The 17,598-nt window shown below is 41.0% G+C and overlaps 1 protein-coding gene across 1 annotated transcript in view; it reads left to right on the top strand.

Annotated features, from left to right (window-relative positions):
• LOC118106567 (cGMP-inhibited 3',5'-cyclic phosphodiesterase A) overlaps positions 1 to 17,172 on the top strand; it is a 54,133-nt gene extending 36,961 nt beyond the window's left edge. The window contains exons 3-15 of the mRNA XM_035155229.2: positions 203 to 348; positions 441 to 556; positions 659 to 902; positions 1,106 to 1,182; positions 2,147 to 2,343; positions 2,714 to 2,851; positions 3,518 to 3,629; positions 4,268 to 4,375; positions 5,340 to 5,539; positions 6,632 to 6,835; positions 6,978 to 7,139; positions 9,511 to 9,793; positions 11,502 to 17,172. Of these exons, the coding sequence (XP_035011120.1) occupies positions 203 to 348; positions 441 to 556; positions 659 to 902; positions 1,106 to 1,182; positions 2,147 to 2,343; positions 2,714 to 2,851; positions 3,518 to 3,629; positions 4,268 to 4,375; positions 5,340 to 5,539; positions 6,632 to 6,835; positions 6,978 to 7,139; positions 9,511 to 9,793; positions 11,502 to 11,812 (2,298 nt within the window). The 3' untranslated portion in view covers positions 11,813 to 17,172. The remainder of the gene's footprint in view (positions 1 to 202; positions 349 to 440; positions 557 to 658; positions 903 to 1,105; positions 1,183 to 2,146; positions 2,344 to 2,713; positions 2,852 to 3,517; positions 3,630 to 4,267; positions 4,376 to 5,339; positions 5,540 to 6,631; positions 6,836 to 6,977; positions 7,140 to 9,510; positions 9,794 to 11,501) is intronic.
• Positions 17,173 to 17,598: the final 426 nt, after the last annotated feature.

Genomic DNA, 17,598 nt, shown 5'->3' with positions numbered 1-17,598 from the left:
TTTTGTAATGTCAGATTTATTTCCCCTTTCAGTGGCCATAATACTCTGTCGCACAACTGTTTGTCACTTGGCATCAAAAATGTCCTCAAGTCTGGGATTCTGTCGAGTGCCGATGCACAGTCATAGTGGTCCTCTTGCCTCGTCCATGTCTGAGAAACTTGTGAATGTGTATACACATGTTCTTTGTGCATCTGCATTCCAGCGTCTCAGGCGGAGCCTGCCCCCAGGCTTGCTGAGGAGAATCTCATCAACGTGGACCACAACCACCTCAGCCACAGGGCTGCCCACCATCGAGCCGGGCCCTGTACGCCGAGACCGCTCAGCCAGCATCAAACACACCACAGACAGGTAACGACACTGACTGACTGGTCCACACACATTTACTGTAACAAGACCAACACAATTACCTTTATTTATCTGTTTTCTTTACATCAAACCAGTGAATCGTGGAACAACTCAGTGATGATGACCATCTCAAAGAGCCGCTCCATGTCGGCCTCCTGTGCTGCCTCCGTCACCTCCAACCACCTCTACAGCAAACCAATGGGAAGACCCGGTGTGTGTGCATACCTAATTCCCACTCAGTATAAGTGTGTAGTGAGTAAGGTATAAGGATTATTTTATTTTTATTTTGTAAATTGGAAACTCTTTTTTCCAGGTTTCCCTCCCTCCAACGTATCACCTCTGGGCTCTCCGTGCCCGTCTCCTCCCGTCCAGGGCACGCCCGCCTCCAGTCCTACGTTAAAGACATGTTCAGTGCAGCTTCCTGAGCCGGCTGGGCCGCTAACCGAGTGCCCCCCTGGCTCTGTGGCCCCCAAGAGCCATCACAGAGCCTTAACTCACAGCCAGAGCGCCCCAAGCTCCACCACCCCTCACTGGCGGCCTCCATCACTCTGCGGCAGGTAACGTACTACATCCAATCACACTATAACATCTTCAATATTAAATTCACTAACATGGCTTTTAAAGCATCTGTTTGTACGTGAGTGAGTCACTCCAGTGTCTGTATTGTGAGGACAGGAGCTGTTTGAATTATCAGATTAGAGAAATTGGTCAGAATTTGATGTCTGAACGTGTCAGGGATTCTCTGCTCTGTCTCCATCAGCTGTGGCAGGCCGTTCAACAATCGCCTAAACCACAGGGTAGATTCTGTCGACAAAGGGGACAGAATACCTCATCCAGGTAAACAGCAGAGGGCAACCTGCAAGCTCAACGCGTCGAGTCATTATTACACATTTCTGTCTATTTCAGCTGCAATGATAACTTCAGTAGAGTTCATACCTTCACCGAGGCCCAACAGTCCCATTATTAAACTATATTTAAATTCACTAGATCTGGATTTTTATTTGGGTCGCACCAAATTACACACACTCATAAATATCAGTTCTCTAAACATGGCGGATATTTTTTCTCTGTGAAATTAGTGACATGTCAAAAAGCACCCAATCTAACATTGTTAAAGGGATAGTTCAGCCAAAAAGTCAAATTCACTCATTATCTACTCACCACTATGCCGATGGGGGGGTGAAGTGTTTAAGTCCACAAATCCCTTTTGGAGCTTCAGGGGTGAACAGCGTTGCCAAAATCCAGCCATATCCAAGACAATTGTAGTAAATGGCGACCACTTTTTCAAACGAAAAAAACAACAGAAAAAAACATTAAATGCCTCCATTCTGCTCCTGTGGTGTCATCCAAGTGTCCTAGTTACTGCAGTAACTAAAAGGAGGATAACAGCGGACATTTGGGCTTAAGATATGGTGTAAATTACACCGTTTCGAGTCGAATTTGAATGTCGGGGCTTACCGACACTTGGATGACACGACAGGAGCAGTGTGGAGGCATTTTATGTTTTTTTTGGCTACAACACTGTTTACCCCTGAAACTCCAAAAGTGTTTTGTGGACTCAAACACTTCACCCACCCTTCCATCGGCAGAGTGGTGAGTAGATAATGAGAATGAGAACAATATGATTGAATTTATGAAACTTCCAGACTTTTACCTCAGTGATAAAAGACTATTTCCCATCTTATAGTTTGATCACCTCATAGTTGGATTCACTCATCCCGATCCTCGTAGTAATTTTGCATAATCACAAATACAGTTACATTAAATTGCAAATTTCCAACACGTGTAATGTTTCCCCCAGATGAGCGTGCAGTAGCGTCATCCGACTACGACAGCACCTATGACAGCACCTACGAGACCAACCACAGTGACAGCAGCGACTTTGCACAGAACGAAGAGGAGGGAGAAGGAGGCAAGAAGCTGCCAGAAGCAAGGGAAGGATGCAGAGAGTATCCAACAGAGGGCGTAGTTCTCCATCCACTCCTGCCATCACCAGTGGTAGACGATGAAACAAACAGGCTTAATTCGGTTTAGAGAATATAAGTTTCCGTTTTCTATTATGAGCTTTAATTTGCTGTAAGTCCCTCCATAGATCCACAAGAAATAAAGACAAAGGGTTTCTGCAGAAAGAAGATGTGTTTCCTTCTCAATAGGAGCGAATTAGGACATTTTACAGTGATGTTTACTATATATATTATTACGTTGACATTTTGCTGTGCTTTTCCTTACTGTTAGAAACCCAGCAGTATAGTGCATTTGCGGTGACTGAAAATCATGATTTTAGTTTAGTTTCTTTTATTGCACCTGCAGATAATATCCTGTACCTCTCTGACCTCTCTCCTCTGCACCTCCTGCCTTTACCGGACAGGACAAGCCGATCTTGGCCCTGGAGACTCCGGTGATGCCGGGTCTGGAGCCTCTGATTAGTCAACTCAACAACTGGAACTTTCCAATTTTCAGTCTGGTGGAGAAGACGCACGGCAAGACAGGCTGCATCCTCAGTCAGGTAGAGGACAATTAGGGATGTCACAACCCCAATGACCTCTCTTTAATGGAAACATATCAATACAGAGTCAATACAGAAAAAACAATACTTACGCAAATTTGTCTCATCCATGTATTTAGCGGTTTAATGTTGCAGAGATACAACCCATCAATGCAGGCAGTAGAGAGAGTTGCAACAGCACCAGAGAATAGAAAAAGAGATAGAGATCACTACTCTCTGAAGCCATAAAAACTACAATAAGGACTGAGTGTCTAGAAATCCACAGACAGGCCCTGCACCAGACCATAAAGGAAAGTCAGACATGTTACTGGATTACTGATTAGTCATACATGTTAGCGGACTACTGAGCAGTCATACGAGTACTGCTCAGTACTCCAATAACACTACATATAAAAATGGATTTTGACCCCGTGTAAATGTTGCATGTTTCAATCTGGTTTATTCAACAGATTTTAATCCGTTATTGAACCCTACATGTTTTTAAACTAAATGTTGAATCACTTACTATAATCAGTACAATTTACAAAAAATCTGTCCACTAAACTTAGAATATATATATGAATTTAGGTAAATATAGTTTGTGCAAACGCTTAAATAAATTGGTGAATTCAACACGAGATGTTTCTTGACCCTCAGTAGTGACGACGGTCCTCTCTTATGTCTCAGGTTTCCTATCGGCTCTTTGAGGACACAGGTCTGTTTGAGACCTTCAGGATCCCTATACAAGAGTTCATGAACTACTTCCACGCTTTGGAGAACGGATACAGGGACATCCCCTGTGAGTAGAGGATCCACCGGCTTATCAAATGTTCAAGTGAATTATTGATGCCCAGTATTAACCTCACCTGCCACAAGGTGGACGTGTTGCTTAGTCAATGAAATAAAGCAGCACGAACACGAATAAGCCTTATATCAGCTTGACAGGGATGTAAAGTATCCTGATGGTTAAATGTTGGTGTTTAAAATATTTTTTTTCAATTCATGTTGTGACTGAAGATGTAGTTGACATGTACCATAAGCTGTTAATATGTTTTTAGACCATGCAAAACCTTGTTTCTTATTAAAGACATTTTGAATAACAGCGTAAAACCAAAGTATGAATAATTAATAATAGTCAGTAGTATTTTTTTTACATGATCTGCACATTTTTGAATAAACAATGAATAATTTTTTTATACTGTAGCTGTTATAACCAGTTTTATACTTTTGGGAAAGCAACTATATTTCTGAAACAATTTTTTTCATCATGTGTATTTTAACCAGTCTCCTGTACAAAGAAGCCTATAGTTAGATTCTGTTTACTACTTTCACTTAGAGCTTTTACAACTTCATTAGTGGTGGCATCATATATATTTCATCTCAGTGGTCTTACCGCCCTCTAGTGCTGTAAATTAACATGTATTTTACCCTCCCCAGATCACAACAGGATTCATGCCACTGATGTGCTGCATGCTGTTTGGTACCTCACCACTCAGGCTGTGCCGGGCCTGCCCACCCTGCTCACTGAGAATGGGATCCACACTGGTGAGGATTTTATCCACACTGAGGCTTTTCATGACTAAACATCAAAATTGATCCCTCGTTTAAATTTTGTTTCCATTCTGTTAGATTCTAGCAAAGCATTTCATTTTTTCTAGTTTTGTAAATCATGAATCAGTTTGTTTTGTAATCACGGTTTCCTGTCGTAACAAACACAACCTCAGTGCACCCCTGTGGACTAGGGGTTAAGATGCCAACCGTGGACCACAAAAGGTCAGATTTAGCCAGGAACCTTTATTTATTATCCCCTTTAACTTTTCCTGTCATGCCTCTCTTGTTTCAATTTCTAAAAAGAGTCAAAAGACACCCCAAAAAAATAATTATAAAAATGAAAACAAATCAAAGCTCATGTTTGAAGTTGATTTGTCAAATGACTTTGTGGTTTTCAGGTCTTTTTTCGTCCTACATACATTGAGTGCGGAAGTTGAGTTGTGAGATAATACATGTGCCGGATAAAACATATACTAGGGCAGTCATATCATATTTCAACTTTGTCAAAAAAAACTGGTGGGGAAAAGTGCATAAATAAACGTGAGTGAGAAATGAGAAGTAGAAGAAATAACACAACGGTCCCCAACAGTTGAATTATTAAAGGTTACATTTAGTCGTCCTCATGGTTCCTGACCCAGAACCTTGTCAATGTTTCTGCTTTATATGTATTTTTACAGTGTAAAAGCAAACTGTCCTGCTACACACACTCTCACATCACAACTGCAGAAATGTTTGGTCCTGTTGCCATTCGATATTATGGTGACACATTTTACAGACAATACACCATCGATGAAAACGTCTGACCAGGTGAAACAAGCGAAAATGCTGACCGGTCATTCCTGAATAAAATAGACTAGTGGCACCTTTACTCTAGTTTGTAAATAATGAAGTGGCAGCGTCTAAGCAGAGAGCCCCATTCCTGACTCAGGATTGGTTTGTGCTGTCTCTCTGTCCACAGACTCAGACAACGGCATTAGACCTGGGGCCACTGGCTTCCTGGTGTCCAAGATGAACCCTGAGCCGGAGGAAGGCTGCGGCTCCCTGTCGGGCCTCATCCCCGGCCTGGAGCTCATGGCCCTGTATGTAGCTGCTGCCATGCACGACTACGACCATCCTGGGAGAACCAACGCTTTTCTAGTCGCTACCAGTGCACCACAGGTAAATAAACATAACACAGTGTGTTCTGACTGATGAACTGAATGATAAATTCATTACATTTTTGTTAAGTTTAATTAACCGGCTGCAACTTCAGTCAACCAACAATAAATCTGTGTATTACGTGAATAAAGTGAACGTATAGCCACTTTACACAATCTCAGGCATGAACTAGAATTGCACTTAATAGAGCAAATATCTTGAGGCCTAACAGTCTCCTTAAATTAAAACAAGCCTTATAGCAGAGCCCACATTACATGTTTGTCTACACATGGGTGGTGGTTACAGGTTTCTTGCTCCGTTTGTTACTGTACAGTGGCTGAAAAATATCCTACAACCCTATGAAACCACATTTACAGCCACTAGATCCAGTTTTTTGGGGATCAGCACGAATTTATACCCACTTGGTCCGGATCCACAACAAACTTTAATGGGTTCCCTCCTGACCCATAACACACCGTTCCACAAAGTTTCATACTAATCCGTCCAGTAGTTTTTGAGTAATCCTGGATATAAACTTCCACCAACAAGTGACTCCAACCCAATAAACACGCCAACCTGACTTAATTGCAGAAAATATTCATCTAATGTAATGGGTGAATCAAATAGATACATCCAGACTCTGCCTGATATGCATCAGCAGTCAAAGACATCAGGCTTCAGCTCTGCATCAAATAATTATTCATTTAAACATGTTAAGCTCATGAAAATACAGTTTCTGTTATGAAATGTCCGGTTGCATTGCTAAGCAACAGACCTCCTTTGTTCGCTGATTCGAGCTACGAGTTTGTCTGTATCTGTGTGTCGCAGCAGGATAAGTGAAGCAAACTATTGTAATTCTTTGCTGCATATCTATCACACGTATGGACACATGTGAATGAGGCAGAGTTGTATTATGTGCAAAGGCAATTTTAAGGCAGCATACAAATATACAGCATTAGAGTCAGAGTAAGAAAACCATTCCACACAAAATCAGAGCAGCAGGAGAGTAGTTTAAAGCTTTCACACTGTGATTTAAATCTTCTTTTTTTTCTTTTTCATCTGAAATCAAACTCCAAACAAAAGTGAATGGTGATTTCTCCTCTCCCCCTGCAGGCTCTTCTATACAACGACCGATCGGTCTTGGAAAACCATCATGCAGCTTCAGCTTGGAACCTGTTCATGTCTCGACCCGAGTACAACTTCCTCATCAACCTCGAACACGTGGAGTTCAAGCGCTTCCGCTTTCTCGTCATTGAAGCCATCCTGGCCACCGACCTCAAAAAGCACTTTGACTTCCTCGCAGAGTTCAATGCAAAGGTACTGAATTAAAATCTATCCATCCATCATCCCGCTGTCGTAGTTTCATTTGATATCTCAACCTGTTTTCCTGTGTAATATTTAGAGGAAAGAAACTACCAATGGTCTTTTTTTTTTTTCTTACACATACGTGCACCCCCAGGTGGGTGATGAAGGCCTGTCTTGCATCGACTGGACCAACGAGAACGATCGATTGCTGGTGTGCCAGATGTGCATCAAGCTGGCTGATGTGAATGGACCACTGAAGTGTAAGGACCTGCACCTGCAGTGGACAGAGGGGATCGTCAACGAGTTCTACGAACAAGTACGTAATAAAAATAACAGTAATTTCATATAAAATAATAGTTTCTGGGTGGTCCCGAGAGAAATAAAGCATCACATTTAAACTTTGGAGCATGTAGACAGACAGAACATCAATAGATTGGAATTCGTTGGACTAAACACTGTAAGAAATTAGTTACATTCACAGCAGAAGATTGTGATAATTTGGAAGTTTATTGGGTACAGTTCAAACAAATGCAGTCTAATACGACAGTCCGATAAGGATAGGTAAAGAGATAGAGAGATAGATAGAAGACAACAAGCTTTTCATCCTTTTGCCTTCCTCCTTCTACAGGGGTCATAGGATACAGTCACTTGGATGGCAGCATTGCTGCAAAATGGTCTTTCATTTCTTGACCAAGGACCATTCAGTCGGGTGTTATGCAGGAAGAGAATGGTCAAAACACTTAGCTAAGGGCTCATTAATTTGTTAGAAACTATCGCAGACGGATGCCTGGCAACAAATCCTGCTCCTAACTAACAATGCCTCTGACTGGTCAGCTCATACAGTCGATAAAGATAAGATCTGATTAGCCACAGAGATATGATTACTCGCCTAGCAACCACATGTTGAATAATGAATAGCACTAATTTGAGACTTTTAAGCCATAATTGAAACTCATGCGTATTTTTTTTCCTCAGTGTTATTCAAGCTTTAAAGCCTTTGTATTTGTGCATAGATGCAAGGACTGCAGCATAAGTTACTTAGCATTCAGCTAAGCATAATAGCTTTGAGAAGTATGTACAGTCTATCCTATGAGCAGGAGTGAAGGAGGGTGGGAAGCGTGAAAGAGAGCAGTGTATATGTTGGCCTCTTCAGAGGGAAAGTGGCTGACCTAAATAGGTCGTCCTTGACAGCGTTCATTCACAGTCACACAGAGGAAAATCACAAAGATGTTACTGGGGATTGTCAGTACACACACGATGCTCTGAAATTCACAAGTTTAAAATTCAATTCAATTAGCAATCTCTTGCTACATGCACACACACACGCACGCACGCACGGTTTCTGGTTACCATAGCAATTTAAGCCCTTGCCCCTTTTGTCCTCCTACTGAATAGCTTCGAAAGTGCTAACATTAGAAAACATACACAGATGCACTTACATACATGACTGCCACAAAACGTGCCAATACAAACTCAAAAAGGGAAAATATCCCAACATTTAAAAAGTGCCTCTGTTGGGAAAAATTCGACAGATTCATTACTTTACAATTTGTGGAGAAAATCGAAATTCATACCGTCTATTAACAGTGGTGGAACCAGCAATGATCATTTTGAAGCTTAAATAAATGTTCCCAGGTTTTAGCAGCAGAATAAACCCAGAGATGAGGTTCCAATAATCTTGGCTGTGCTTATCATAGCTTTAGCTTTAAATAGAAAACAAGGCTAAAATGTGAATCACAAATAACCCAAGGACGTGGCAGGAAGAGCATAATTCCATTTTGGCCTCCATTACAAACCTCTGATATATTGTGGAGGGGCTGTTACGTGGTGGTAAAAGACAATCAATCAGAATGTGCTCCTGCGTTTATTAATGGTGACCTTTTCGCTGCAAATAATGAGATTTATATCACGGTAACAAATCTCTGCAGACAGTCTGAATTATGTGATTGATATCTGCAGATCAGCCATTGATGTTATTTTCTATTTGTAGTCGTCCTGACCTACTTTCAGGAGGAGGCTGCGCTCAGAAGCAGAGGATGTGGGACTTTCTGTGCCTGCCAGAGGAGTTGTAACAGGGGACAAACTGTATATCTGCATTCAAACCACTTGAGTGTACACATACATGTATCTGTCATATTGTTCATGAAAGATTTTAAAGTTTCCATCATCAGGAAAAACAAATACAAGTAATTGAAAAAAATCATATAAGATCCAATGAGATTTAGGCTGTTTGTAGTGGCTTTAACTGGGTTGAAACAGAAGGCTAAAAAAGTTGGGTTGGGCGAAATAATAAAAATAATAAACTTTTAATTCAACAGCGTTGCCTTTCAAAGCCAGAGTTACAAGGTGATTCACAAAAAAAAATATGAGTGAACAGATAGCAAATCACAGAAAAGCCAGATCCTAGTCAGCGATTTAATGAAGAAAACAGATAAAAGAACAACATTAAAATTATGAAGGAAGCACTGGCAGAACCAGGGGTGGGGCCAGGGGGGCACTGGCCCTAGCTGATATCTGCTTACCCCCAGAAGTGCCTCCAACCCATCAGTGGTCTTAGTAGTCATTCACTAACAATACATGTGATCATTTTTTCCCCCTAATCTTTATTTGAAATACACAATCTGCTTGAACAAGGAACAATTTTTCAATTTATATTTTGACATTTTGCTATGTTCGTACCATTCTAGGGTGATGAAGAAGCAAACCTGGGTCTTCCCATCAGCCCATTCATGGACCACTCAGCTCCGCAGCTCGCTAAACTACAGGAGTCGTTCATCACTCACATAGTTGGACCTCTGTGCTCTTCCTACGACTCTGCTGCTCTTATGCCGGGACGTTGGGTCGACCCACCTGAGGGACCGATGGAGCCGGAAGAGGCGAAGGAAGAACAAGATACAGAGGAAGACGAGGAAGATGAGGAAGACGAGGAAGATACAGCAGACGAGGACGCATCGAGTTTGGACACATCCCGTATGTCAACCTCTTAAGTATACACGTTGCAGACAATATTTTGCTGATTATGTTGAGTTGCATGTGCCATAAGTGAGAATTTATTCAGACTACATCACTGTTGCTTGGTGAGACCTGGGTAGATTTGAAGACCTGGAGAGTTTTTGTTTTTGTTGTCTTTTGGGGTAAAATTAAGGTCAAGTAATGGCTCAAAATCAGCATTGTTGTTGAAGCTCTTTCTTAGGTTTCTTAGGGACAAGATCAAATTCTTAAGTCCCTGTGAAGCCATTTCCAGGAATTGCCCCGTTTGACCTCTGCTTTATTCACCATGAGAACCACAATTCATTTCTAAATGGAACATTAGGGCGTATTGTTACTTATTGAATATGAAAAGGTGGTTTCAAAGCATTCATGTGCAAGAGAGCGCCGATATCCACACAATCATTATTCATGATGCATTACATTGTGTATCGCTCTAACTGGTTCTCATCCGAGGCCAGCTGCTGAAGAGTAAAGAGTATTTTATTCTTACAGACCGTCTCTGATCATTGTTAATAGATATAATGGGTTTTATTTATATTTTTGGTAGGCATATTTTCCACTGGAATCACAATATACAGCTGCGTTACATTTGGAAAAGCTGCCAACAGAGATTGCATTGATCGTTATGTTGCTCAGATACTGAGGGGCCAATTTAAAGATGACGTTTATCATTTCATTTTTAATCATTTTCTTCCCGAGAGTTGAATGAGATGAATGATTCCACTCTCATTTCAATCTGTGGTACACAAGTATCTGTATATGAAGATTGAAGACGTGTCTCCACATCCTCCCTCTATCCAGAAATGAGGCCAATATATCCAAGATAAGCTGCCGTCTTGCACTGTTGGCATCATTTGGAGCCAGAGTTTACGCAGTTGGGGGTGGGCAATACGGGAAAAAATCTTATCACGATAATTATTTTTCATATCAGTCGATATCTATCACGAAATTAATCAAATTACTCTTTGTCATTTCTGCTTCAAATGGTAAAACAGATTAGTGGTATTACCTGTCTGTTGGAACATGCTTTCGATACAATTTGCAGTGCGCGCTACTCTGCTTCCTGTCAGACTTAATAGCCAAAATAAATATCTCCACACTACCGAATTCCTCAGACCCCTCTTTTCAACAATGTCCTGGTCTTTTGAGCCTTGGTCTGTGTCCCTTGGGGTGTCTTATTCGGTAACGCTGTCGCTCAAGTTTTCGTTAACATTTTCTGTCGTCATTTTCTCTTTTCTCTGTCTCCCACTCCTGACACTCTGGTGTGCACAGCTGCAGATACTTTGGCTTCACTGTGCCGTCATGTCGTCCATCTAAATATAAAGTCTACACATTGTGGAGCTGTAACTACAAGACAGTTAGCTTAGCATAATACTGAAAACTGAGGGGAAACAGTTCCTGTTGTTTGAAGGTTTGGCAAAAAATTAAAGCTTAATGCAAAAACAGCAACCTCCAATTCTTACAATATCTCAGCAGTCATTGTCACTGGCCCAGCCAAGGAATAGCATATAACCTACACCACCACATGTTTAACTTTTTTTACGTTTTTGCATACTTTATAGACAAGCTATTTCCTGTTGGCGAAATAAGTTAATGTACAGACACAAGAGTGGTATCCTTTCATCGAACTGTAATAAAGCAAACAAGGTCGTTCTTTGTATAATGCTGTTGGTTTTGTGTCTAACAGAGCAACAAGAAAACAAAAAGATGAAGAGGAGGAAAGTGTTTTGCCAGATCACACAGCATCTTTTGGAAAACCACGAAATGTGGAAGAAAGTGATTTCTGCAGAGGCCCAGGAGGAGGCGCAGAAAGAGGACCCAAACCGCTGCCCCGCCGTTCCAATCACAGCCATTCATGAGGAAGAGGAAGAGCAAGCAAGCAAAGAGGAGGAGTCGACCGACGGCCTTGATGAAAGGGAAGAGGTGCCGGCTTTGGACGAAGAGGAAATCCTTCAGCAATCAAAGACTTCAGGGGAAAAAGAGGAAGAACCGGAGTGATATTACAGACTTGGACCTCCTTTTAAACTAGGAATCTGAACATTGTCTAAAAAAATGTTTGTTTCTTACGTAACTAAACTCTTGATATGGTAGCCAGCACATCACTTTGACACAACACTGTAGAAGATGTTTTGGGTAATATGTGCCTAACAAACACAGGGTTCAAGGATATGACTGAGAGGCAAATAAGTTGAAAAAGAAAAAAAGAGAATGATTGGGACTGTATTCATATTTGTTGTCGTGTTTGTTTTAGTCTGGATCTGGTGCCCTGCCCTCGCCCAGGCTGCCCATCCTGCACTATGAGCCAACCATGCTGATTCACTCCTTCACTCCACCAGTTAGTAAAACACTGTCACCAACCCGCACCCCCTCCCACTCCCCAATCCCACCCTTCTTGTTGCTCTCCTGCTATCAGCACACTGTGTAGCCCATGTCTAATGCCATCTAGATGAGGATGTGCAACAAGCCCCTTCTCCTTGAGGACAATGGGATGAAAGCCAGGGGAAAAAAGCTTCAGAGGTAAGACGGGAAAAAGAAGAGGCGGCTGTAGTGCATTGTGTATGCAGACGTACACCCACACGAGTTTCACAGACACACACACAATGCTGCACTAGAAACACAACTCACACACAGAACTGGTGGGAAGCTTAACAAAGAACCCTATTGCTATAAAAGCTTTATTTTCGCTCAAGGAAAAACATTGAAAACAATGTTTTGTTCATGTCAAACAATGTTTGTTCTCAGTTGCATGTTTTCTCTCTGTCTTTTGTTAATCAAAGTCGGTCCAGTACACCTACATGTTTCCAGGACACACAACTCAGGAAGGAAGAGACCTGTAGAGAAAAACTAAAAAAAACTAAAGGGGGACTTATAGCGTCCTTCCCATTTACTTGTGACTGCTTCAGGATTTTCTTTCTGTGCAGTTTGAGATGCAATTCATTTTACCAATGTCCCTAAATCCATTGTTTCCTTTGTGCACAACGAAAGAACCGCAATTAATGACCAGATTACACTGTAAACATTTTATTTCATATTTTCCACAAACTATAACACAGCAGCTTATGCTGTTAATCACATTCAAATATACAAGAAACATTTGTAGGTATAGTAGGGTAATGGGTTTTATGTCACTTTACAAGTTGTTTGCTTAATCTTTAAACTAATGTCCTCACTGCTGGGCAAGAATTCTTTATAATTTCTAACCTGGTATTTAGGCCAAATGCTTCAGAAAGTGAGTAATCCAGTAAGCCATAGTGGGCCAGGCCAGCGCTGACTCACAGCTCAAAATTACCCGAGAGGATTTACATCAAGACAAAAAAACTCAACATCTACCGATCACACCAGGTCTGACTTACGACCCATAACTTCTCAGTGTTTATTACTCAGCAGTTATTGCTACGTGAACTCACTGCTCATGAATTGGACGACACTGATCTTGGAACTTGGCCTTCTGTTTGAACATAACTACACAACTGAAAGTGTCGTCAGTGTGTCTTGCATAGTTGTGACACTTTTTCAGAATCTGTCCACAGACAGACAGACATATAAATATGTGCCAAAGTGCTCAAAACCCCCTCTGTGGCAGCTCCTGCTACTTATCGGTCTCCAGGACCACATTTTGCCATGATGACACACCCACAGGCACATATAAACCGTTTGCATATAAACAATTGGGTCTGAAAATTCTCCAGAATTTCCCTTCTACATATTAAGAACAAGACAACAGGTAATTCAGCAACATTCAGCCGAGGGGTGGCACCAGAGTAGAGCAATCAAATCCAAATAATTCAATCTTTCAGTGGTTAGTTGCACAAAAAGTCATATGAAAAGAGTAAGGCAACAAAAGGCAGAAACAGAGAAGTAAGAATTGCACAATTGACGATGACGTCTGCACTGTACACCTCTGGACGGTTTCTCTGCCTCACTGGTGACGCAGCTTAACAGGTGGTGTCACTCTCTGCTATGACGTGTTCAGATCCGATTGGTGGGGATGGAGGAAAAGTGTAAACCAGGAGAGCAGCCTGGCTAATGAGGCTTAGTAATGTAAGAGGAGGAGGAGGAGAGGAAGAAGAAGCCTTTTAGCTTGATGTGTAGCTGCTTATGAGGGGTCAGAGGGGTCTTAGATCTTTTTCAGCAGATTCCTCGAGGTGTAACTCTTTGAAGACGAGCCAGTTTAGTCGGATTCAGTATCATGTGATGATCTATGTTTCCAAGTTGGAGAAAATGTATTACAGGGACCTGCAGTGCTGTATATTTGATTTGACACCGTTAAGCAGCAGTGGCACTTTATGGATGTAGATCCAAAGATTTCCGGATTCTTTGTATCAAAACCACAAAGCGAACAAAGACACGTGTTAATACAATTGAAAGAGTTTCTTGGACAGCCTGTACTAGAGGGGGCTGCCAAAGTCTCACAGAAGAGGTGAGGTGGATAAGTAAAGCAGAAAGGGTGTGGTTGTATCCGCAGGAGTACTAGTTGTCAGAGGCATTTAAGTAGCAGTGATCAGTAAAAAAGTAAAAGCAGACTAAGCAATCTATTAGGCAGGTGTTTGCAGACACTGTTTATACTGGCTGAACTTTTCATGCTGTGACCCAATTTCTTAACTCAATTAGAGTTTTTGCTAACGTTAATACTGTCTAAATCCTCAGCTGTATCCATTGCACTGTTATCAAAATGCCCATTGTGCAAAGGAGGGTTAAACTGTGCAACATAATGCCCTTGACTGCTTACTCCCTGGAAGGGTGCAGTGGTTCAACCTGTTTTTACTGCTATGAAAAAGAAAACCTGTGCTGACCAAAGCCTGAGCTTATCGTTCATGTTTCAGTATCGTGTTGAGAGCTCTTAATAGGTGTTGAAAGTCGGTTTATTGGTTCATTTTAATTTACGGGCGCTATCGCAGACAACAAAGGAAACTGTAATCCAGCATAATACACAATTAAAAGTACAAGGACCTCCAGTGTTGATGTGAATCAGACAGCAAGGCCTGGTTTAAAGTTGCTTGGTGACAAAAGAAAGGGAAACCCAAAGTGATGTCTGACCCCTGAAACAATGCGTATCGTACCTGCCCACACAAACGTGTATTTGTTGCGTATGCAATAAGTCATACTCGGATCTACATGTCCCCTCCTTGACCTGATGTCTTCCAGTAGCTTCCCCTTGCTTTGGCCTGTCATAACAAGTGCACATTTAGCCGTAAACATCAGCCGAGACGCGACAGAACCACATGGCTCCGGGTCATGTAGGACATTTTACTTGAGCATTTTTGAAACTTCAGTTACTCTAAAAATAACCACGACTGTAAAAAATCTCTCTAAACCTCCTGCCTCCAAAAGGCATTTGAGCTGACATGAAGGAGCTTGAGCTCCATGCACTGTAAATACAGTATATCGTTGCCTCACTCAGTGTGCATACTTATGCAATGGATTTTGTTTCTCACATCTAACACATGTACTGTCACATGCTCCACCTCTTTGTTTGGACATTTGTTCTCAGACTCCCCTCAGCTCTCTTGCATGAGTTCTGTGATCAGAGAAAATAAAGCTCACAGGGGATCAAGTTCGTAAAAAAAACGCTTCCTGCCTCTGATCTCCACTCATAGCCCTGCCTCAATACGTTTCTACACTACAGCGCAGCAATCAAAGAGACTTAATCAAAGCTGTGATAGAATTTCGAAGTGGCTTTTTTTGTCATAATCGATTGAAACTATTGGAGGTTGCGTGTGCAGTTATTTAGAGTGATTGGAGTAAGTTGTAGGGGAGTGGTAAACTGATACCCTCAATCCATTAGGAACAGGTTTCAGGTTATTACCATTGCAGTGTTTTTGCAGTTTTGGGCTTCATAACTACATATACTGTATGTTAAACATAATTGCTGGCCATTTTTAAATGCAGGCTGATCAGCTTTAGATGTTAAACCCATCCATTGGTTTCTTAGGATTTCTGTACAGTATGGAAAGTTATTAGCATTCCCACAAAACTTGTGTTGGTTCAGTCAGCAAAATGATGCAGACTTGATGGATCACATGATTTTAAAAAGTTGCCTGCATGGTCTGCACCCATGGTTAGATGTGTTAAAGTAAACAGCAACTGATTTGTAATAAATGAGCTGAGACCCATAAAATATTTTTTTTAAATCCAAATAATGTAGATTAGATCAAGACTCTGAAACAAAATTGCATAAAAGCGAACAGCATTTGTTGGCTTTTTGGTCTATGTCACCACAAGTACACTGGTTTATGTTTTTTACGAATCATAAGCAACTTTCTCTTGCTTTATGAAACCTGGCCTGAAAGTCCAGCCTTTACAACTTCCGCTCTGATTAAAGCCAGTATCAGTGCTTTCTGGTAAAGATCGAGAAGAAGGGGATTGCTGCACACTGGATTAACTTGTGCAAACCAAAGAAACTTTTTGAACTCTGTGGTTTTTTTGAGATTTGCACAAAACGAGCCCTAATAAAAAGGAGCATGTTTCATGCAACTTCTTTTTTCGTCAGTGTCATCCAGAACCTGGTGAGTGTCTGTATATGAATACACTTTGTTCTCGTGCAAAGACAAAGCAACACAAGGTTCATGTTAGCGTTCATCTAACGGACCGGAGCTCATGGGTTGTCCACGTCTTGACTGTGTGTTGTTTTAATGCCGTGTCAATAGGCAGCAGTAGCACTACAATGGGACTGACCAAACGTTCTGTTCTCAGACTGAAGCCCTTGTACTTTCTTTTTGATGGTTTGAACCAAAAACATTTCTTTTTTGTATTGTTTGTTGTTCCATCCATTTGAAAAGGGAGCTATGCGTCTGTGCCATAACATTTCCACGTAGATGTATGTACCTATACATTGTTTGAATGAGATATTCATCAGCTTTTCTTGTTTGTCACAAAGGAAACCAAAACAAAAAAATGTTCACCACCTTTAAGGCTGAGACAAATAAGGCTGGTATGTTTTTATCTACTATAGCAGGCGCTTCACACACTCAATTCTTTTCTTCTCTCCAATATCTTGCACTTAACACATGTAGCAATACTTACAGGATGGGGAAATTGTGTGTTTCACCAGTATTTGTTTAAGTGGAATATATGACATTTTATTTCTAGATATTGTTTGACTTTGTATAAAAAAGTATATGCTGTACAGATTCAAAAGTATATTATAACAAAAAACTTTTAGAAAATATTTATTTTTACTGTTTTGTAATTTAGACACAAAACTGTAGCTCCTCTATTGCCAGACTTACTGGAAGTGCCTCTCGACAATGTATTACAACGTAACTATACAATATATTGGGATTATTAGAACCTGTCACTAGCAGAGCAGTGTTGATGTTGTAATGTGAATATTGTTGAATAATAAGATTTATAAATGCTCCACGTGTCCGTCTACTTCTTCAGATGTCTCTCCGCATGGGAGGATTTCCAGATCGATTTTACTACCAATTTGAAACAAAATTCTAAATTATGAGTTCATAGTGTAATTACATATCACTGTTTGATTTCATATGAGTTCCAATCATAGACTGTGTATAAAGATGGATGACATGTCTCCACTTCCTCCCACTATCCAGAAATGCATCAAACACTGCCATCTTCTGCATTTATTACAAGAGTCTGTAAATCGATTTCTGGTTGTGTCGCGTTAGCCAGAGCTATCTAAAATGTAGCAATTTGGCAATATTTCACACTGGAAAGTACCACAAGTAAAATAGTAAAGTGAACCACATGTGACACACCAGTTTCAAGCTTTTTTAAGGACGTAATTGTTGTATCCTTTTTTAGATTTACTAATATTCTTT

Source organism: Hippoglossus stenolepis, chromosome 4 (assembly GCF_022539355.2).
Source record: "Hippoglossus stenolepis isolate QCI-W04-F060 chromosome 4, HSTE1.2, whole genome shotgun sequence".
Lineage (NCBI taxonomy): Eukaryota > Metazoa > Chordata > Actinopteri > Pleuronectiformes > Pleuronectidae > Hippoglossus > Hippoglossus stenolepis.
The sequence above is the reverse complement of the archived record's forward strand: the minus strand, read 5'-3'. Positions and strand labels throughout refer to the sequence as shown.